Source organism: Thamnophis elegans, chromosome 9 (assembly GCF_009769535.1).
Source record: "Thamnophis elegans isolate rThaEle1 chromosome 9, rThaEle1.pri, whole genome shotgun sequence".
NCBI classification, from domain to species: domain Eukaryota; kingdom Metazoa; phylum Chordata; class Lepidosauria; order Squamata; family Colubridae; genus Thamnophis; species Thamnophis elegans.
In genome coordinates this window covers 48,916,542-48,939,729 of record NC_045549.1, presented here as the reverse complement: position 1 = coordinate 48,939,729, position 23,188 = coordinate 48,916,542, and the positions used below count along the sequence as shown (strand labels likewise).

General features: G+C 37.0%; 1 protein-coding gene across 2 annotated transcripts in view; it reads right to left on the bottom strand.

Annotated features, from left to right (window-relative positions):
• ENPP6 (ectonucleotide pyrophosphatase/phosphodiesterase 6) overlaps positions 1-22,365 on the bottom strand; it is a 29,853-nt gene extending 7,488 nt beyond the window's left edge. The window contains exons 1-5 of one of the 2 annotated variants that reach the window (XM_032223989.1): positions 21,942-22,365; positions 11,453-11,632; positions 6,340-6,451; positions 3,334-3,475; positions 2,061-2,240 (exon numbers count right to left, since the gene is read on the bottom strand). In XM_032223989.1, the coding sequence (XP_032079880.1) occupies positions 2,061-2,240; positions 3,334-3,475; positions 6,340-6,451; positions 11,453-11,632; positions 21,942-22,176 (849 nt within the window). In that variant the 5' untranslated portion in view covers positions 22,177-22,365. The remainder of the gene's footprint in view (positions 1-2,060; positions 2,241-3,333; positions 3,476-6,339; positions 6,452-11,452; positions 11,633-21,941) is intronic. The other variant, XM_032223990.1, reaches the window with a different exon arrangement.
• Between the last annotated feature and the right edge of the window lie 823 nt (positions 22,366-23,188).

The following is a 23,188-nucleotide window of genomic DNA, read 5'->3' as shown; positions in this document are numbered from 1 at the left end:
TAGCATTAAGACTGAGGGATTTTAATACTCAGAATAAAATTAATAGGAATCTTGACTTGGAAAATTGCTGGCTATTTTGAGAAATCTTGGAAGACAGAAAGTTTGGTTTGGTGGTTAATGCAGCAGGCTAAAAAACAGAGGACCATGAGTTCTACTCCCACTTTTACCATGAAAGTCAGCTGGTAACTTTGGGCCAGTAACTTTCTCTCTCAGCCCAAACCACCTCACAGGGTTGTTGTCAAGGAGAAAATAAGAGAAAGAAGGTGTGATGGATATGTTCACCACCTTGAGTTATTTGTAAAAATAATAAACGTGGGATACAAATGAATAAATGGTGCCATCTTAGGTTTTTGGCAGTCACGGACAACTTAGTTGAGTTCTTAGAAATTATTACATTTCACTAAGCTCTTTGCAATACAAGAGAATATATACAAGTAGTCCTTGACTTACAACTGCTCGTTTAGCGACTGTTCAAAGTTACACCAGCACTGAAAAAAGTGACTCATGACCATTATGCATTGCAGCATCTGCATGGTCACATGATCAAAATCCGGATGCTTAGCAATTGGCTCATATTTATGACATTTGCAGTGTCCCAGGGTCATGTGACCACCTTTTGTGACCTTCTGAAAAGCAAAGTCAATGAGGACGTCAAATTCTCTTAGCAGCCATGTGACTAATTTAACAAATGCGGTGATTCGTTTAACAACGGTGGCAAGAAAGATCATAAAATGGGGCAAAACTCACTTAATAAATGTCTCACTTAGCAACAAAAATTTTGGGTTCAATTGTGGTCGTAAGTACCTAGGCTCAGTGTACTTATGATTGCCTCATCAAGAAATAAAATGCCTGCAAGGAAACAACCAAGCTCGCAGTACATCAAGGATTCCAAGTGTTTTATATAAAGGGAGATGGGTCTTCTTTGTGACTAACGTTTTAACTTCAAATCTAGTTAAAGAAGATTTTCTTTTTTGTTTCAGCGACAGTGTTTTGGAAGAACGGGTTGGGGATTTCAGCGGGAAAGAAAAAGAACAACCTCACTACTTTTCAAGTTTTGTAACAAACATAGCCACCTCTTTGCAAGAAATCTAACTTTGAGTACCTTGACACTCTTCACTACTTTCATACAAATTGACAAACTATAGATCAGTAAACCACCCAGTTAAAAATATGTACCATGTACAGACTATTTAGCTTTACTCTATGCTACAGTAAACTAGTGTAAAGCTTCATAATAATTCCAATAGGTTGATGGAAAAAACAAATTCCAAAGAAAATCTATAGAAATGTATGGTTCTTTGTTTATGCCTTTTTATACCTGCTGAAAAGAACAGAAAACAAGTACATGGCTGCAGACATCCCTGCCGGAAAGTATATTTTTGAAGATTAGCCATACCCAGAGAAATGATCCTGAGACCTGCGTTTCTGTCTTTGGCTGTAATTTGCGTAGGTGAAACAGAAGAGATGGCTAATGTAGTGGTACATCTTTCTTCCAAATAAAGAGGTTATTTTTTTACTTTAGGCAATTTTAATTAGTTATTCATTTTTGTTTATTTTGGCAGTGCCTTTTTCTGAAGTAAGTAAAATAAATCTATATCTAATCTCCCCATACATGTTTGTCTATGTGTGTGTTGTGTGTATGCATATATTTATGTGAGATATCTAGTCACTTCAGTACTGGGAAGAATTTCAGGATTGATTTCAGCTGGAGTTTGATATTATGCAGAAATTGGAATTTTTGTCTGTGCTGATTTTTTGGGGGCCAGCTACCCTTCTCTTATCAAGGTCATCTTAAATTCAGAGATTCTTCCTTCTGGATAAATACATATAGACAGTTTACAATATATTCCTAGGAAGATAAGGAAGAAGACATTCCTCTCTGTCATTAATGTGGAAAATATGAAAATGAAGATTCCTGGCGTTCTTTCCACATTCATGTCCTTTCCAGAACATACCGAACTGTTTATGAATGCATAAACCTATCAAGACAACTTGGTATATTAAGCACATCAACAAGTAGCCTAAACTGCATTAAAAAAACAAAAGGTTGCTGTTCTTGCCTCATTTTCCTTGCCTTTCTTTGGCCATAGGCTTACAACTGGCCCTCGGTCCTTCACTTTAATTACATCACTCATGTTGATGCAGTTTTTCAGTTCAATCACTTTATCCATCCAGTCAATATCAGTCATCCCATGATCAGAAAAGAAAACAACATTTAAAGCATTCTGCAATTTCTTGTCCTGTCAAAAAAGTTAAAAAAAAATAATTATAGCATGAAAAGGAGATAGTTTGTGCTCTCTCTCTCTCTCTTTCTCTTTCTCTCTCTCTCTTTTTTCAGCTAACAATTTCACTAATAGTTGCCATGCTGAAAATACATAGAAGGCCACCTACATTGACAACATTCAAACAGATTTCAGAAGCCTGATCTTTTTTTATTTCAGATCAGAGGAATGAAATCCAGGGAATCAGAGGAATGCTTTGAAAGGATTTTGCTTCCAAATCTTGAAGCAAAATTTTGTCTCAGTCCTACTCAATTGACAAAATATAAGGAGGAAAGAGAAATTCTTCACCCATCATTTTGTTTGATGGCACCTTCAATTACACTTATTATTAGTAAATTAGATTTATTTGCCACTCATCTCACCTTTATATTTAAGAAGAATTAATTAATTAATTAATAAGAATTAAGACTATTATATAATTTCCTCCAGTTAAACATTCCCAGTAACAGAGATGTTGGACACAAAATTTGTGATTCTGGAAACTTGGAAATCTTTATGTAGGACCTTTTAACATGAAAAAAGTCACACATGCAAGCAGATAGCTTAACTTTATTACTACATTTTTGGCATGTTCCATTTACTGTTTTCCCAAGTTAGTGTTTGGGAAATAATCGACCCCCTATCCATTTTGGGTTTCGAGCAAAACATGGATCTCACCACCCTCAGCCTGCTCTTGCACACACATTATGAGTTGTATAGCATGTAATACTGAAGGAGTGTATATAGTTTGTGCTACTATAATCATTTCACAAATATGAAGATCTTTCCCAAAGCCAAAATCCTATTCTTCAGTGATGGAGTGCAAAAATCACATGAGAACGATTACTTAGAAAATTTCCATTAAAAATATTCTGAGAATGGGATCTAATGGAGATCCATTGGCTTGGGGAAACGCCCCAAGCTGAATGTAGCATCTTGGGATATGCATGTTCCTTACTATTCAGAATAGAAGCAGTAAGTAACCCATGAAGTAGTCTTTACTGAATAATTGCAAATATTTAATAACAAAGTTGAAGAGAGTGAAATAAACATCTTTAAAAGTGACAGAAACCTTGATAAGCTTAGACATCCTGAGCAAAACATTATCCACTGCTTTTACAGCATTCTTCCTCTGATTAGATGAAGGGCCAAAACGATGACCTTCTACATCAATGAGTTCATAGTATATGGCTGCCATATCTGCTGTACCATTGCTGTAATGGGAACATAACCACCAAAGAATTAAATGTAACATAAACTTACTTCTAGAGTGCCTTTTCAATATGATCTGGTTTTTGTCCTGCTCTCTTGGCATGTTTTCTACAAGAAGAGTTAGCAAGGAGATCCCTTATTCTTTTTATTATTCTTGTTTTATTTTCAGCCTAAAATAAGCCCAGATGGATATCCCAGCTCTAACCACACAGCTTCTTCCCCACTTCCTCATTAGTTAAGTGGCATTGTTATTCCTATAGATGATTCTTTTAAATCAGTTCTGATGAATCAGTTGTCTTACAGAAGCAATGGAACTTTACTGTGTTCCAGGTTGCCAAGAATTATAATTTAAGCATTTTGGGCAGGTAAGAGTTTTCTCTGGACTATTTTAAACTTTTCATAGATTTTTTTCAAAGTGCCTGATTGTGCAGGTTGGCAAGACCTTGCTTAGACACTTTCCTGATGTTCAGGTGAATCTGAACTGGGAAGGAAGAACCTGCTTCATGAGGTTACCTCCACTCCCCTTCTTGAATATCTAAACACATTGTTGTGGCATAACCTGAATATTTAAATTAAGTCTTTATCAAAGTCAGATATGCAAAGCTATGGTGTATTCATGATTAGATTTCCAATCATGGATATCATCTACTTTCTGAAAGTAGTTCAAGAAATGGAAAAGGTGTACCATATCACTAAAATTGTACCGATTTCTTTATCTGAATTGCTTTATCATTCATCATCTCCTATTTGGTTCATGGAGGAAAACATGCAAGACAAATTCAAAGTATGCAAACTTCAGAAAATGGTATAGGGCAATTTTTTAAACTTCAGTATATTGTCTCAATGCATAAAAGTTTAAAAGGAAATCTGGAAATGGAGGATAGTTTCACCTCTAATCAATCTTTAATTTCAAGTAAGTGTATGAAGGTAAGTCCTGTTTGATTATGTCTCTAATTAATCTCCAAAAATAGAACGGTATCTAAAATGCCACTATTCTATCACTATCAAAGTAATGCATAAGGAAGTGTTTCCAGAGATAAATGTTAATAGTACTGTGTTTACAGAAAACATGTTGTCTATGTTGTCTTTTCTTAAAAGTACTAAGTAAAGCAATATACATTATATTAATTGTCCTTTGGCGTTTTTTGTAATAGCATTGAGAAACCTTTATTTGCGAGTTCAAGGCAATAAGTTAATAATATTATACATTTGTGATTCACAATCTAATTCTTGAAGTAACTTCTTTTGAGGTAAAATGCTATGTTAAAAAAATGACAAAAAAATTTCAATTCCCACAAAGTTTGAATAAGTGTTGCATGTAGAATAGAACTCGCCATCAGGCAAAATAAGACAATGGCCTCATTAAGCAAATCAATAGCACAGTGGAAACTCCTTGATTTTCATTTATTAGAGCAAACTCGATGTAACTTCAACTACTTAATTTTCAAGTCACTGTTTGGATGTCAGGAATTGGGGCTCCCTACCTTGATTAGAGATTCTGTCAGTTTTTGACTGAAAATTATCCCTCTCTATTCACCTTAAAAGTGAACCTTGCAACTGGAAATAGAATGTCTAAAAGCAAATCCTGCAAGACAGATTTTCAGCATGGTGTCCTAATTTAGACTGGAAGCATGTTTTCAATTTAAGTCTCACCACTGTTATTTATCCAAACTAAAATCACCCAGTGTCAACATATGATGCCTAATTTGGCCTGACAGTGATGTTGTTATATAATTTTCAGTCTCCTGATTGCCCTTTATAATTGCTCATACGCAATGCAACTCATACTGGATCGCGGTGAGGTTTATGGCTGATGAGGCAAGCGGGCACTTTAAAATGCATGCTGCCTCACCCTGCCATAGAGCAAAAAATGTCCTGCTTTATGGCCGGGAGCGGGAGGCATGCTGGCACTTTAAAGTGCATTCCGCCGCCCCGGCCACACATCAGGACCCACTGTATGGCCAGAAGCCGGCGTGTCCCACTCTATGGCGAGGCGTAGAAATAATAAAAAATAAAAAATAAAAAAGTGCCAGCCTGCGCACCAGCAGAGGCAGGTAAAAAACACACACACACACACACACACAAATTACTTATAATAAAACAAATTACAATTACTTACAAATAATTTTGAATTCCTCCCCCCTGCCCCCTCCCTCTGACCCACATACCTTCCAGCTGTGTCAACTCTCCTCTTGTCCGCCACGATGAAAATGTAAAAAGAAAAAGGCAAGAGCTGCTCTAGGCTAGCCAGGCTAGGATAGTTGCTGCTAGAGTCACCACATGGATGACTCTGCTTAACTGTTTAAAAAAAAGCCTCTAAACAAAGTGCCCTCTGCAGGAGGAGGCGGGAGAATCATGTGCCTCCTTTGCATAAGGAATTTTTCACCTTTTAACCCTTGCTTAACTCTCTCGCCTCCTCCTACAGTTAGCACTAAGCAGACTCAGAGTCATCCACTGTGACTCTGGAGTCTGGCAGCAACTACCTTAGTCTTTTTCCTTTTAATGTTTCTTTTCTTTTCCTCATGACACTGGTGAGGCCCCGCCTCCCCTGCCTCCCCTGACTGCACGTCCCTGCTGGATTGAACTACACCTTTGGTTCCCAATGTTTGTATGTTGGCTGGGTATATTAGCATACTAAACGTGCCTTTTAAGGTTCATAAGAACAGCAACTTTGTCCAGTAAACATAACAGGAAAAGTTCCACCATGAAGATTTTTTGCATTATTTGAATTAATTTTTGAATTAATGCCAAACAATACTATATGGAAAATGTAGAAGACTTTGTGCTATTATAAAACTAATCCAACAAGATCGTAACTTTTCATTTTTCTGTCAATGAAATAATTAAAATGGTTTGATGATTTTACCTTAAAGACTCAATGGCATTGTTTACAGCTTTGGAGAAATCGGCATCCGTTGGAGCATTTTCATATGGTATACAATGGTTAGGTCGAATTCCAAGGATTTCAATTTCACAGCCTAAAAAGAAACATTTCATTAGTTAAGCCTTGCTTAAATTTTAAACCTAAATTGTGTTATATAAATTCAGGTTGTTTCTTGCATGGATTTTGGCTCTCAGACAGAAAGTTCACGTATCTGCATGTGCACATATGTGCCAGTTTGTCTATAAATAAAAAATATATAATGCAACTTGATTTTCCATGATTTGATGCTTATTTTATTTGAATTATCATTGCACTAAATAATGAATTATAATTCATTAATTATAAGCCGATATCTCAAACACACACACACTCCATCTTTGTCCTCAACTGAGTTCTACAAGATCTCAAAAAATTTCTGCTTTCTGTTAGAAGTAATGTTATTTGACAAAAATGATTGTCAAATTAATTTTTCAAAAACTAACTGTAAGTCAAAGAACAACTTTATCTAGTTCACTACTTTTTATAAAATGAATGTATCAGACTCTTGTTCTATTTCCCGATACACTCTTCTTAAAACTGTTTGAACCAATACACTTTCTGACACCACAATTCTTTTTCAACGAATACATTACACTGAGACGTAGTAGCAACAATTCCCAAAGAGAAACATCAAGTCTGGATAAGGAGAACCCCCATATTAATATTTATTGGTGCTCTACTCACATAAAAAATACAACAATTTAGTATTTAATAATTCACATCTTCTGAAATCATAGTGGTGTGATAATTATTTCCTGTCTGGTATATAGACAGATAAGATGGAATAAAGGGAAATATAGAAAATTTTGTAAGCAGCTTGGATTTCATAAATTGGGGCAATTTGTTCCTCCTTTGATGGTAGCAAATATCCTTCAATCAAAGGTTGGAGAGATAGTGGTTAAAATAAAGAAACTATGGTTTGAAGAAAATTGATTAATGCCAGCTTGGTCTATTTGAGTATGGTTGGGGAAGATTAAGACATAAAAGAATTCTTTCTTTTCTAAATTACAAAGAAGCTGTTTTTAAAAATCTTTATCATGCCATATTGGTCCTGTCTGTTTTCCATGAAAATACATGTTGAAAGTGATAATCATGTAAAAGAAACGATTGACCATTACATTTGTATATTCAGATTTCAACTGCTCCATCAAAACAGTAAGCTTTAGATTTCATATTCACTCTTATGTTGCTTTTTCAATGCCAAGACCGAATCCAGAATTTTTTTTTAAAAAGTTATTTCAAATGCAGGGCTTGAAGTGCATTTTATAGAACAGCTTCTCATACACAGCTCCCTACCTGCATTTTGAAAAAGTTCTCATCTACAGTCAACTCATCAGGAGCTCAAAATATTTCAAGACCAAAGTAGCAGCATCTTGAATTGTACTGAATAATTTCATCTGAATAATAAAAGCTCTTCCATTTCTCTCACCTTAAAATGATTGGACTCTGAGAAATGAATGAAACTCTCATCATTTCCAAATTAAATGTATAAACCTTATTTTAATAACTGGGTGGTGAATGATGTAACTGAAACCTTTTAAAGCTTCCCAGATACTTACAGAAAGTCTGGGGAAATACTGTTATTATTTTGTAGAGAAGAAATGAATTAAGTGGTGGTGCTTCTTTCCTTTTAAAATTTTATTCCCAGTGAAGAATGGTCAAAAATTTAATTCAGGGACAGACACACTTGATGGGGGGGGGGGGGAGGATTAAAAAAATATGGTATGATATGATCATAGCTTCACCCCTTTTTATATAAATCATGTCACAGGACACAGGGCTTCAATGAGGTGGTATGGCCACTAACAGAACTCTTTTTGACACCATCTGCATATGCCTCTGGTTTAACTTCAATTAGACTAAGTACTTTCATACTTTGTAAAACCTAAGTGATTGCATAATCAGTTATAAATGTGAGATTTTTTAAAAATCAAGCCTTGGAGGGAAAAAAAACATATTTTTAATCCCTTTTTAGTAACTACAGTATTTGCACTGTTCTGAATAGAGGCCATATGCCAAATGCTGGATTTGTCATGTGACTTGAAGTCCCATATATTTTCAAACTAAGGTATAGCATTTTAGTGACTTGCTAATATGACCTTCTTTAGTTCACCTGAACACACTTCTTGTGTTCAGCCACAGCCCCATCCTCAGCTGCTGTAAGTGAGAGCATTATGCTATTTATACATTTTTGTAACAGCCACATTAATGTGTACATTTTAAGTTAAGGAATGTTCTCTTCTATAGCCTCATAGCCTACAAAAGAAATTTGTAAAGATATGAACTTCTGTTCTTAGATATTCAGTAGGTTTGACCTTCAAAAATATGTCAACGGACATTGTTTTGGCTGCTGTGAAATACTTTAATAATAAAACTTTGTACCAATTATTTCAAAAGTAATAATGTTGATCACTACTCCATTGCAAATCATTGTTGTGCACAATGATTTAAGTGTAATATTTAGCAGCAATCATTTTTAAATGAATTATTATATATTATTTAATCATTAAAACATATCCATGTTTGAATATTATACATATTTAAATACAAGCACTCTTTTTTCATTATTCCATGCTAATTTTAATAAAGATAATATAAGCTTTAATATAATATAAGAGAGTTATCACCAAAAAGACTATATTTGGATGGAATTGAGGAACATGATGGAAAAAGAGCTTGTAGAATATAAGCTTGTCATATTTAAGAAAAGAAGACTGGATTGACCAGTTCCTCTGTTTGTCAAAACTGAGCAAATCAATTTACATTATCCTTTTATTCATTATTTGTTTTTGCAACACTATCAATAGTGTTGAATTTCTTAATATAATGTTATATAAAAGGCATGACTAAATACACACAGAGGAGATGACTTGAACTCTGTAGAACCCGAATAATCAATAAGACTTACTGCCTCACTTTACAGGTAGTCCTCAACTTATGACCACAATTGATCACAGCATTTCTGTTGCTAAATGAAACATTTGTTAAGTGAATTTTGCCCCATTTTGTGACCTTTGTTGTCTCAGTTGTTAAGTGAATTGTTATAACCTCGTATGTCCTCGGACTTACGAATGACAGCTCGGTACCATCCAGGCGCGTCTTAACCAATCAGGCGCGCCTGCGAGTTGCCGGGCTGTCATACGCGCGGCTATTGGCTCATCCGTCTGACAGCTCCATATAAAAAGCTGTCAGATGGAGGAGAGGTGCCGGTCTACCATCTGTATTCGTTCTTGCCTGTAATAAAGTAGTTTGGCTAAGGTTACCTCAGACGCCTCTACTTCATTCTTCCGCCGATCTAACATGAATCACTGCAGTTGTTAAATTAGTAATGTTGTTAAGTGAATTTGGCTTCCCCATTGACTTTGCTTGTCAGATGGTTGTAAAAGGAGAACACATGGCCCTGGGACACTGCAACTGTCATAAGTATGAGTCAGTTGCCAAGCGTCTGAATTTTTATCATGTGACTATGGGCTTGCTGCAATAGTCATAAGTGTGAAAAATAGTCATAAATATTTTTTTCAGTGCCGTTGTAACTTTAGTCACTAAATGAACTGTTGTCATTTCAGGACTACCTATATGGATATGCCAGCACCAACTTGGCCACATATATCAAATCCCATACATAGAAACAATGCAATGACTAATGAAGAGAACTACAAAAGCAAAAGTTTCCTCCAAGAAAAGTGGGTTTGAACTGCCCCCCCCCCCATATAACCTCCTTCAGCCTTCTGCTCTGTTTCCTGTGGAAGGACCTCAAACTGTTCAAGTGAATTTGAAAGGGGAGGGGAGAGGTCTTTTGGGTTGAAGGGAGTGAAGGAACAGGAGCAAATCTTTCTCTTTTCTTCTTCTCCTCCTCTGATGCTCCTCTGATGCTTTAAAGCTTTCTGTTGGTAGAGGAAATCTAGATTCCACTCAGACCCTATAATCTGACATTAGTATTTTGCTGATATTTTTGTACATGATGATCCCCTATAGAAACCCCTATTAAAACACAAAGTATTCAGATTCTCAGTCATCTGGCAAGAACTCTAAAACACCTCTAGGCTACAGGGAATACAAAGAATTCATAGAAAATGAATCACTTATTTTTCTGCTATCCCTCTCCTTAGGTTTTTTTTTTTGGCATAGGGTTTACTGTCGTGCAAACAGTCATAACATAATAGCAGGGCAATGTTGCTCCACTTAGTATACTTTGATCGGAAATTATGTTGTAAAATGCTTATTGAAATCATTCCAGGTTTTACACTGAGAATAGTTCATTGTAAACATGGTCAAGCAAGAGTGGTTACAACATATCATGCATCTATAATCTGCCACTAGGACTAAGGAGAACAGACTAAGAGTATAAAGCAGTGTTTCTCAACACTGGTATAAAGCATAAATTATCCAGAAAAACATATTATGCTTGGATCTCTCATGATTTTTAAAGTACATTTTGTTCCTTTATATTAAGCTTCAAGCAACCTAACCTGAATATGTTTGTTAGTCATTTTAAACAATGCCCTTCAATGTAATTTGCAAATATAAGAAACAAAGAAAATAGTGACAGGAGAAGTGTATGTAATGAGCAAAATTATTGATTGAAATAGGGAAGTTTCCATGGCTGAGAATAAAAGAACAAAAGACTTTTCTCCAATATGTTATCTTCCAGAGTATGTGGAAGAAAATTCCATAAGTTCCCCAACTGTTCTTTGGCAAAAGCCATGATGACTAGGAAATTATGAGAGCTGAAGTTCACTATTCCTGGAGGCCAAGAAAAAACGAATTGTTGGATTAAAATAAAATAAAAAAACCTTCAGAGCAAATATGGTTCTTTCTGTATATGGATAAGGGAATAAAAAATGTTGGTATACCTTAAAAAGAAATGTTTCCATTCAGAAAAGGGAAACCTACATGCAAAAGCTTTCTTCCGGCACCGTAACAGTTATGATTTTGAGAACAAGGCTAAGCTGAATTTTGTTCACGTGACCTACCTTCCTTATAGAGATTATAACTTTATATCATAGGGAATACACAATATTAGTCAGTCAGCTGAAGAGAATTTGGCAGTACTAACCGGGCCAAAAGTACATAGAGACCTTCCTCTTGGCTTTTGTCATAGTGACCCACAAGGGCTCCGATCCATTCCACCAAAGAGGCCGAAAGCTGTCTGGGTTCATACCAATGTCAAAAGACAGATTGGTCACTGGATCCCACATGTAGTTTCCAGTCATTTGATGGACTTCACAGTGGCGACCTGGAAGAGAAAAAAGTTGCTTTATACTGGACCCTTATTGTATGGCATCCTAAAAAAACATAAGGTACAAAGAGAAATTATAGTAGGTTTTCATTTGCAGTACAATCTTGGCTTATCAGTGAGCTATTATCAGCTACAAAGAATTCAATTGGACTCAATCAATTAACAATCTTGCTTGTGGCTGTTTGGTTTTCTTGGTGTACTGAAGATGTTATGTATCTGAGTAATGAAATATTTCCAAGAAAATAATCAATAATCCAAGCACCTAGGACTCCACAGTTCAACTCTGATCTACAAATATTTTCTTCTATTGGAACCTTGTCTTTCTCTTAATTATAAATTATTTGCCTTAAAAAACTTTTATGCATGTTATTTATATTTTACATTTATGTTTTATTCCTATTTTTCCAATCACAATGTAAAACAATTATTTTGCAGAATTGCTCAGGAAATGTATACTGTGCAAAAATTATGTTTTTTAAAAAATCCTGACAAGAATAATCTTTGAGTTGTTTGTTTTCCTGATCTTAAAACACAATGTTTTTGTTTATAACGGATAATAGCAAACTAGAGTGGCCCTTGGATTAAGTGTTGGTATTGGAATAAATGTCCTCCATAGACAGAACAGCTTGTATGGTTTCACAGAAAAGAATCTACTACTGTTGTTCAATAAATGACTCCAGATATTTGTTTATATATTTATTAGAGTTAAACTGTCCCATAGGAACTCAAGGTAAATAGCATTTCCCCTTTACATTTTTCTCCATAAACTAAACTGTAGTTTATGTTGGGAGATAATTCCTGGTCCAGTCACCCAACAAGCTTGTTCATCAGGGAAAGGACTTCAACCTGCTGTTACTGCCCAGAGTCATAACGGTGAGAAGGGTGCCCATAACCAAATCAACCAAATTGATAAAATGTATCAATTGAATAAGTTAGTAAATCAACTTGGATCCTCTCAAGTCTAACATTTTAACTACTACACCCCACTAGCTAAAGCTTTAGCTGGTTTTGTTTTGCTAAGTGAATTGGCTCTTCTTAAATGAATGATCATCATACATTCTAAACTTAAATCATTATAAAATATATCAAGATCAGTCAGGGATATTCAAGCTGCTATAGGTTTTCTCTTGCAGAAAGTTATCCCTCTTAGGGTTTTCTTATATCTTCAGCAATTTAAAATATAACTAATAGTACTATTTGTTATAATTTTATTACTTTTATTGAACTGAATCTACTACTGTACTCAGTTTCCCCATGAATGACAGTTTATCATGGGCAAAGCCAGTTTGGTGTAATGATTAAAGCATCAGTCTAGAAGCTGGGAAGCCATAGGTTCTATTCCTCCCTTAGGCACAAAGCCAGCTGGAAGATCCTGGGCCAGTCATGCTCTCCCAGCTCTAGGAAGGAGGCTATGGCAAACCACTTCCAAAGTCTTGGCAAGAATACTCACGATACCAGGAATCTACTCTGATTCTAAGACACACATACACACACTTGTTTCATGGGATAGCTCCTCAGTGCTAGAGAACCCCATTCTGGGAAGAAAGACATTTAAACAGAAATATATCCCTCCCTCATTCAATTTACTGAAATATTTACAAAGAAATGTCATCTACCACAGTCATTAACCCTTAATTATTTTAAAAGAATTCCAAAACCAGCCACATGACCTGATGCAGGTAGCGGAGACACTTCTCGGTTTCCATAGCAGAGCATCCTCTAATATAGCTACTCTTTCTAACCTGTGCAACCTTGGATGGCTCAAAAGTGGCTTCAATTTCCTTAGTGTTCCTTGGATTTTTGCAGCCTTGAGTATTTCTAAAAAGAAAATCGCCCTTTTCTTGAGTATCTTGATAATTACCGGGAGTTATCAAATAAAATACTTTGAAGAAAAACATACAGCAATATGTCTAAGGAAACACAGACTGAGCACCATTTAAGAAACAGAATTTTAACATTAAAATCTGGGCAAACCTCAGTTAGCTACTGCATTTGTTTTAATTAAAAAATTCTTGAGGAAATATGGAAAATTCCTCAGAAATGCAATTACTCATATTTTGTTACCTACTGATCAAATGGTAAACATATTTCAATATAGATTTTAATATTGAAAATTGAAGTATAATGGCTGAAAATAATAATAAAATAATAAAGAATCTGGAAGAATCCTTCAATTAAGGCCATTTGATTCAAATCGGAATTTGATTTTTAAGTATTGTATTTATGTAAATTCACCATGTTAATTTTTTTCTAATAAATTACTTTCATCCATCAAATGTGTACCTGGATATAATTTATAGAAATTGTAAAATCATAAAACTTCTGTTTGATTAATATGTATTTGTTTTTGTTTTGTTTTCAACTTTCCTAGTCTGTTCTTTTGGGCCAATGGACCAGTATAAAGTAAAGGGAAATCTTTGCACAACATAAAAACAGGTAGATTATCATAACCAATAAGAGTAATTCATTAATAATAAACTCATGGTATACAATTTGATAATATATTAGCAAAACATCTTTGTCTTAATGAAGTGTTTTGCTATTACTTTGTTGCCCAAGATTACTCATGGAGTCATCGAGGGGGAAACAAAACAATCCATTTGGAAGGAATCATCTGTAAAAAAATGCCTGCCTTACAACTTGAATATTTTTGGATGAGAACCAACCCTTTCAACCAAACTCTCCAGCAAACAGTATACCCTGAAATGGAAAGTATTTTCTGAACTGCATTTATGGAAAGGCAATTTCTGAACGATTTTCAAGAACCACACATAAAATATATTTACTTCTCACATCCATAACAGCACATTAACAGGATTATTTTTAAATAAAAACAATGAAGTAGGCAGATACCAGGAAGTCAGAATGAAAATATATGATATGGAAACATTCTCTTTACAACTGCAAATACTCAGAATTCAGAAACATGGCAGCTGAAATGATTTCCTGAAAAGATGCCAATAAATCCAACTGCTCACAAACTAAGCTATTATGTTTTCTGGTTTGCTTATTTTCATGCAGCAGTTTTCTTCCATACTAGTAGCTTGTGGTGGGTTTTTTTGCGAATAAAATCTATGCAGTAGGTGAACTTCAAAGTAGCATGTGGGATCTTCTATGCAAAATAAATAATGTAATAATAATTATGGATTTCTTCATCAGCTATCTTGCTAAATTAAATCACCTCTACTTTAGCTTAGTGTTTATGGGAAAGAAAAGGTTAAAAGGGAATAAACCAATACAATAACAGTGTTAAATCGTTCTACGGTTGTTGTATTCATAACCTTGTTCTGCTTTCCTAGCACAGTGAACTGATTTCAAAACAAATCTGCTGTAGATCACGGCTAGAGTCTAAGAACTAGTTGTGTGTTTAGCCATGATCTGGATTCAGTATTTCTGCTCTATCATGTAGGACTTTAACTTAAGCATTTAGTCCCACAGCCAACAAGATAAGCCAACCTGAGCTCCAAAAATTGGGAAGACAGCAAAAATATGTCCTGTATCTCTATAAGTGCCATCAAGAGATTGTCAGACATTTTGCAGATTAGAGTTGGTAGGTCTCCCTTTTTCTTTCTTTTTGACCAGGAAATAGGCCTTCCTGTACTGTTTATCTTTTCCAGGCAAAAAATTGATGTAAAATATTTAGATTTCTAACTCTCATCACCCAGGCTAGGGTTTCCAACAACAAAGGACTGTGCAAAAGGTATGGAGAATGTCATTTCTATTTCTCTTCTACAAATACTACAGTATGCTCAGATTTCACCCTGCTCAGTGCAATTTTTATCTTGTACCTCTGAACCCAGATCTGAATCACTATTATTTGTTTGGATGGAAGAAATGGGGTTCAAGTTGTGCTTCTTCCAAATCTATCAGGCATTCAGCCCTCTAGAGTCTGAATGTAGAAGACTTAATACTCTTAGGGAATAGTGTAAAACAAACTACAAAGATACAATAATCAAGTTGGTATGATATGATCATGTCTTATTGCAATTTACCTACTGTATGCTTTCACTGTTTCACACCTTTCTGCGGAAAATTGATAGAGGCACACATTTCAGCTGGACCTTCAAGTCATCATACACCCTTATCCAAGTTTATCAAAAAATAAATCTTTCATTATCTTAGAAAAAATACTTTGGCACATTTCCCTGAGATTAAAAGCTTCCTGGTTACATTTCATTGCTTTGACAAGCCTTAGGTGCCAGGATATTCCTGTTTTGAAGCATCATTCATTCTAGATGTACAGATAGTCCTCGATTTGCGACCTCAACTGGAACCGGAATTTCTATCCTAAGTCATTGGCATTACAATGCTTTCGGTGATGGTTAAGTGAATCACATGGTTGTTAAATTAATCAATGGTCATTAAGCAAATCCAACTTCCCCAATTGGCATTTTTTTGCCAGAAATTGGCAAAGCAAGAGCACATATCATGATCACATGACAAGGCACTGCAACTAGCAGTAAAGCTGGCTGCCAAGCACCCAAATTGCAATCACATGACCATGAGGGTGGTGTAACAGTTATACGTGCAGGTCATGTCACTTTTTTCATTAACAATCATTAAATGAATAGTTCAAATGAACTTGTAACAGATAAATAAAAAAGAATTCATTATTGGCCAAGTGTGATTGGACACACAATGTGTCTTTGCTGCATATGCTCTCAGTGTACATAAAAGACAAGATACATTCATTAAGAATCATAAGTTATAACACTTAATGATAGTCAAAGGATATAAATAAGCAATCAGGAAACAATCAATATCAATATAAATTGTAAGGATGCAAGCAACACAGTTACAGTCATACAGTCATAAGTGGGAGGAGAATGGATAATGCAGTTTAGGTTAAGAGGTCTTGGAAAATGGGAAAAAATTAACATTATTTTCTGTTTAATGTTTCAAGTTTCTGGATACTGCCAATATTACTTACTTATTTACTTACTTACTTACTTACTTACTTACTTACTTACTTCATTATGGACAATCTTAAGCTATGGTCACACATTAATTAATCATGTTCTTTAACCATGTCAAACCATGACAAATGTGGTATGCGAAATAAACACAGTTAGCTAGATTTGCAGTGAGCAAGGCTACTTCATGCATAAGTTACACGAGGGTTTTCTTTTTTGCCAGATTTTATTAAAAAGTGTTTTTAAAGCCTAATTTAGTTTTAGTTTTAGGTTTATTGGACTTATATGCCGCCTTCTTCCAAAGGACTCAGGGCGGCGTACAACATAAAAACACATATTACAAAAGTTAAAAGAAAAAGCAAATAGAATATCCAAAAAACCCAATAGACATTTACAATGAAATTTAGAAATTAGATTAAAATTAACAATTAAAATTAATAATTTATTTTATTCAGGCCAGGCCGACTTGCTGGAAAAGTCAACTTTTTAGGGCGCACCGGAAGGACCAGAGGTCGGGAATTATGCAAAGCTCCGGGGGCAGCTCATTCCAAAGGGAAAGCGCTCCCGCAGAGAAGGCTCTCCCCCTGGGGGTCACCAGCTGACACTGCCTGGCTGAAGGCACCCTGAAGAGGCCAACTCTGTGGGATTGTACTGGACAGTGGGAGGCTATCGGTGGCAGTAGGTGGTCTCGCAAGTACCCCGGGCCTAAGCCATGGAGCGCTTTAAAGATCATAATTAACACCTTGAATCACACCCGGAAAACAACCGGCAACCAGTGCAGGCCATGGGAGCACCTAGGTACCCTCATGACAACACAGCCACATTCTGGACCAGCTGACGCCTCCGGGTGCTCTTCAAGGGCAGCCCCATGTAGAGAGCATTACAATAGTCCAGGCAAGAAAGGATGAGGGCGCAAGTGACACAAGGCAACCCAATCCAGGAAGGGGCACAACTGGCATACCAGGCAAACCTGGTAAAAGACCCCCTGGTCACAGCCATCAGGTATTCTTCTAAACTAAGCCATGTATCCAGGAGGACTCCCAGATTGCGGGCCCTCTCTGAGAGGGCTAAAATTTCTCCCCCTATCATCAAAGATGGTACAAGATGCACAAATCGGGATGGTGGGAACCACAGCCACTCAGTCCTGGAGGGATTGAGCTTGAGCCTGTTCATCCTCATCCAGATCCGCACAGCCTCCAGGTATCGGAACATCACGTCGAGGGCATCGTTTGGGTGGTTTGGGATAGAGATGGGTATCATCAGCGTATTGATGATACCGTACCCCAAAACCATGGATGATCTCGTCCAGCAGTTTCATGTATATGTTGAACAGGAGGGGTGAGAGAACTGACCCCTGGGGCACCCCACAAGTGAGGTGCCTCAGGCTCGATCTCTGCCCTCCAGTCAACATGAACTGCAATCGATCCAACAGATAGGAGAATCACTGCAAAATGGTGCCCCCCCGCTCCCAACCCCCTGAGTGGTCACAGTAGGATACCATGGTCGATGGTATCGAAAGCCGCCAAAAGATCCAACAGGACCAGGACAGAGGAGCTACCCCTGTCCCGGGCCCACCAGAGATCATCAACCAACATGACCAATGCCATCTCCGTGCTGTACCCAGGCCTGAAACCTGACTGAAATGTATCCAGATAGCAGCTTTGTCCAGGTACTGGGGAAGCTGACGTGCTACCACGCTCTCAACAACCTTCGCTACAAAGCGAATGTTGGAGACCGGACGATAGTTGGCTAAAAAGGCTGGGTCCAAGGAAGGTGTCTTAAGGAGGGGCCTTACCACAGCCTCCTTCAAGGCAGTGGGAAAGAACCCCTCTCTCAATGAAGCATTGGTAATCACCTGGAGCCAGCCTCGTGTCACCTCCCGGGAAGCCGAAACTAACCAGGAGGGACAGGGGTCCAACACACAAGTTGCTGCACTGAGTCTCCCCATAATCCTGTCCATGCCCTCGGGAGTCACAGGGTCAAACTCATCCCAGATAATTTCCACAAGATTCATCCCCGTCGACTCACCCGAATCTACCCAGTCAGAGTCCAAGCCTGTCCGAATCTAAGCGATTTTATCCTGCAGATACTAAACAAATTCCTCAGCCCTACCCTGCAAGGGGTCTTCCCCAGTTCCTTGATTAAGTAAGGAGCGGGTCATCCTAAACAGGGTGGCTGGGCAGTTATCTGCGGATGTGATAAGAGCGGAAAAATGTTGCCATTTTGCTGCTTTTATCACTACTAAGTAGGATTTAATATGAATTCTTACTAGTGTTTGGTTGGATTGGGGACCGGCTGGTCCTCTAATCACTCTCTAGGTGTCTTTTCTGGAGTTTCATCTCCCGGAGCTCCTCGGTAAACCAGGGAGCTACCCGGGATCAGCACTGGGTCAGAGGCCTCAAAGGCACAATGCGGTCCAAGGCCCCAGTGGCCGCCCTATCCCAGGCTTCTTCTAGGGCTTTGGTTGAACTGTGAGCAAGGGATTCAGGAAAAGTCCGAAGCTCAATCAGGAACCTTTCAGGGTTTAAGAATTAAACTACATTTTTTATTCTTCAAACCTTAACACTACAAAAAAAATGCACTTCTGATTTTCAAACCTGCAGAGAAGCCATCAGATTTTTCATTCTTCACATTGGACTGCTTGGTTCACACAATAAAATAGGACAAAACCAACAAATGACACCACAATGTGTTAAGTCAGCATTAGATCACAATAGACCAACTTCATCTTTAAGAAAGAAATAAGTTGAGGATTCCTCTCTTTTCAAAATCCAATTCAGAATTATCTTCATTGTCCTAGGATCCTTTATTCTTATATCTACATCAGGATTCTTAAATTGGTGTTATTAATTTAATAGATTAATAAAGAAGCACATACACTGCTAGATTATATATTTGATTTTTAAGATATTTTTGTAACTGCATTTAAGAAGAATTACTTTCTTTAGTAATTCAAATAATATTTAAATTATGTTTCATTTATTGATATTTATTCTTTCTTTAACACTGATTCAAAAAGATTATAGTAGTTTGTAGTAACGATGCAAAATCTACATCCAATTAAAAGGCACCCACCAAATGTAATGAAAATTAAAATGGTATACAACATAAATATTGTATTTTTCACACTATGACGCACGAGAGCATAAGACGCACATTCGCTTTAGAGGAGGAATACAAGAAAAAAATCTGCCTCTGCCTCTCAGCATCTATCCAGTATTCATCTAGCTAGCATCCTTGCAGCAAACAGCAAACAGCCTGATCAGCTTCAGCATCTTATCACTGCTCCAGCATGTGGCTTCTCGGGGCTTTGCTCCATTATGCTCACCAACAGTCAACTGAGCTGAGCTGTTGCCGCCACCAGGAAACACTGGAGCCTTCACTGCCAAGCAACTGACTGTGGTTGGATCTGCCTCCCGGAATACTACCGATCAGCTGATCTAAGTGGTGGGGATCGCTGCCACTGTTCACCACCGCCGTTTGTTGCTGCCATTTGCCACTGCCATTTGCCACCACCGCCAATCGCTGATGGCAATTTCAGCAGCAAATAGCAACAGCAATCTCCGCTGCCTAGAACGGCTGATTGGTGGTATTCCGGGAGACTGATCCAATGGCTGATCAGCTGCTTGGCAGTGAAGGCTCCAAAGTTCCCTGGCGGCAGTGAACAGCAGCAGCAGTGACTGATGGCAGCGGTGGTGACTGGTGTCAGTGGCAAACACTGCCACCACACCAAGTGCCCTCCCCCACTGCAATATTTGCTCTATAAGACGCACAGACATTTCCATCCACTTTTTTGAGGGGGATAAGCATGTCTTATACTGAAAAAAATATGGTAATATGAAAAAATAAATACAGCCAAAATAGTGGATAAAATTGGAATACAAGAGTTAAACTGAAATTTTATCTGGTCACCAAACACACTATTGAATACTTACATCTTGAACAATTTGAGAAACATGTTTTGATAACGTGAAAATATTTTGTCTATCAATTCTATATTTTCTAAGAACTTCAAACTTTAGGATTTTCATAATGGAGCCAATGTCAGAATTAACTTCATTATAATCTAAAGATAACACTAAAGCACTACTTTTTTAAAAAGACTCTTGATGATATAAAAATCAGCCTTGGAATAAGTAGGCTACTTTCCCATCTAGGCCAATCAAGTTGTTGGCAAGTCAACTGATAATTCTGGATATTGAAATATTGTCAATTCTGTGTGTTATGAACTTTGAGAACAGGTCATAACTGCTGGTTCTGAAGGAACCAAAAGACTGTGGAAATGCAAAAGACTTTCTATGGGATGAAATACAATCCAGTGCCCTAAATGAATAATTGTGAGTCTTGAAGGCTTGATCTCTCATCATAGGATGCAATGTGCCTATTACTGCACCAGATCAAACTCAATTAATTGTAATGTTATGATGGCTCTAAAGGATTTTTATTTTGCAAGTGTTACATGGGGGAGCACTGGCACACATACTTTGTACCAGTATGTTAAAACTGTTTTAAGAAAGCAGATACATTGCAATTCGCTAAGGATGAACAAACCTTAGTTTCTTGGTGAAGAGAAATGGAAATTATCATATTTGTCCACTGAAAAAACAAAGTTACATCTCTCAAGGTACAGGAAGTGCTCTTCAGATTCATAACAGGGAGTAATTAGTAAACCATAAACAGATTTATTATCATTTAAAAATAGAACAACTTATTTCTTGTCCTAGTGTGGATTTCCAAGTTTAGTTTTAAAAGATGCAAGTTTCATTGTTAAAGGGCTGGTGATCTCATTAAAGTATTTTTACAATATGCTGAAACTTGAATATTCATTTTTATCAATGAGCCAAATGTCATTCAGCTGGTTTGAAAAGCATGGGAAGAACCATTTATATTTCTATGCTAAATTGGAAAAACATTCTGCATTCTACAACTGTTTAATTGCTTTGAATAATTCCAGGAATTCTCTTTTCCTGATAGGACAAGTCTAATCGGCACTTGGTAGTGCAATTAACTCATCTTTTGAATCCTTCTAAACATCTCAGAGTTGTTGATGGGACATTGGCTTGAATTTTAAATTTTAAACAAATACAAATAATTAACTGGAATCGGCACTTTTAAAATAAATTTGAGTGGGTATTTTCACCTTGAGGATTTTGAAATTGAAATGATAAATTCTAAACAATTGGTGGGATAGCATTTGTACAAAAGGTTGCTTTCTTAAGTATCAAGCAGATTTACTTTGTACTGTTTGTTTAACAAAGTTCAGTAACCTTTGCTAAGATAAATGTTCATCACCTCAGAAACTTTTGTCTGCATTGACTTCTGCAGGCAGAGTTATGGAAATCTGAGCTGAGACACTTCAGGCTGGTGGCAAGAAAGTTTAAGAAGGTACTCACCAGTCATCAGGGTGTAATAGTTTGGATAAGAAAGACTGGGAAAGTCCGGGGTTAGGTAATCCACTTTCACTCCCCTGCTGACAATCTCTCTGAAGCCAGGCAAAGTCTCTAGTGCTTCCTCAGAGATATAATCATGTCGAAACCCATCAAGCAAAAACAGTAGGAGCTTTGGTTGTGCAAGAGATGAGCGTACCAGGGTAAGGACTAGCAGGAGACACACAACATGCGTTCCCATGTTGCTGGATGGAGGCTTGCCAGAATCTTCTTTGTGCTCTCAGTCCTTATGTAGTTGCTCTGGGGAAAAAAAAACATCTGTAGTTTTTGTTTTCCCCCCACCAAGGGCTGGACCTCACAGTTCTCTGGATTTATCTCAGAATTTAAAGGTACAGCAGCACGAATTGAACTTGCCAGACTTTCCAAGTTACAGCCTAGTTTCCAAAAGGCTTTGAACTTTGCTACTATGGTTGCTTGCACTCCAGTAGTGAATACTAATTATAGAACAAAAGAAGCAAGAAAAAAGAGTGAGCCACAGGGACAAGCTGCATGACTTCTGATTCAAGCTGCTTCCCTGCCATACAAAGAGTTTTTAAAAAAGCATTAATACAGAATCTTGTCTTCCTAGATGTCAGGTTTCAGAGCAGTGAATAAATTTCAAAATGTAATCAGGGGTAAGTCTTAGCTTTACAATCAGCAACTGACTATAATTTTAACCTGAAGGATGATTAGATTTTTAAATGTATTTTGAATGTATTTATTAAGATCATATATTTGTAATTTTATGAAGAGAATTGTTTACTAATGGATCAATGTATAGGATTTATTTTTATCCTAGTGATTTCTTGTGTTTACAAACCATTTTTAAAATGCTTTATTGACTGGTAAACTGCAATCTTTTTCTTTTCAGGCTGAATGGCGTTTGTTGAGGAAAAAAATGTAACAAAATTTTCAGTAGTAGCTCCGACCCTTTGGAACGATCTCCCCGTGGAGATTCGTACCCTCACCACCCTCCAGACCTTCCGCACAGCCCTCAAGATCTGGCTATCCCGTCAGGCCTGGGGTTAAAGATTATAGTTTGTCCCCACCCGAATGATGAATGAATGTTGCTTTTATTTTAATTATATGTTATTTATATATGTCATTGTGTGTCTTCCCGCCCTATCTGTTCTAAGCCGCCCTGAGTCCCCCCAGGGAAAAGGGCGGCCTATAAATAAATTACAAAAAAAAAACACCATATAATATGTCAATAG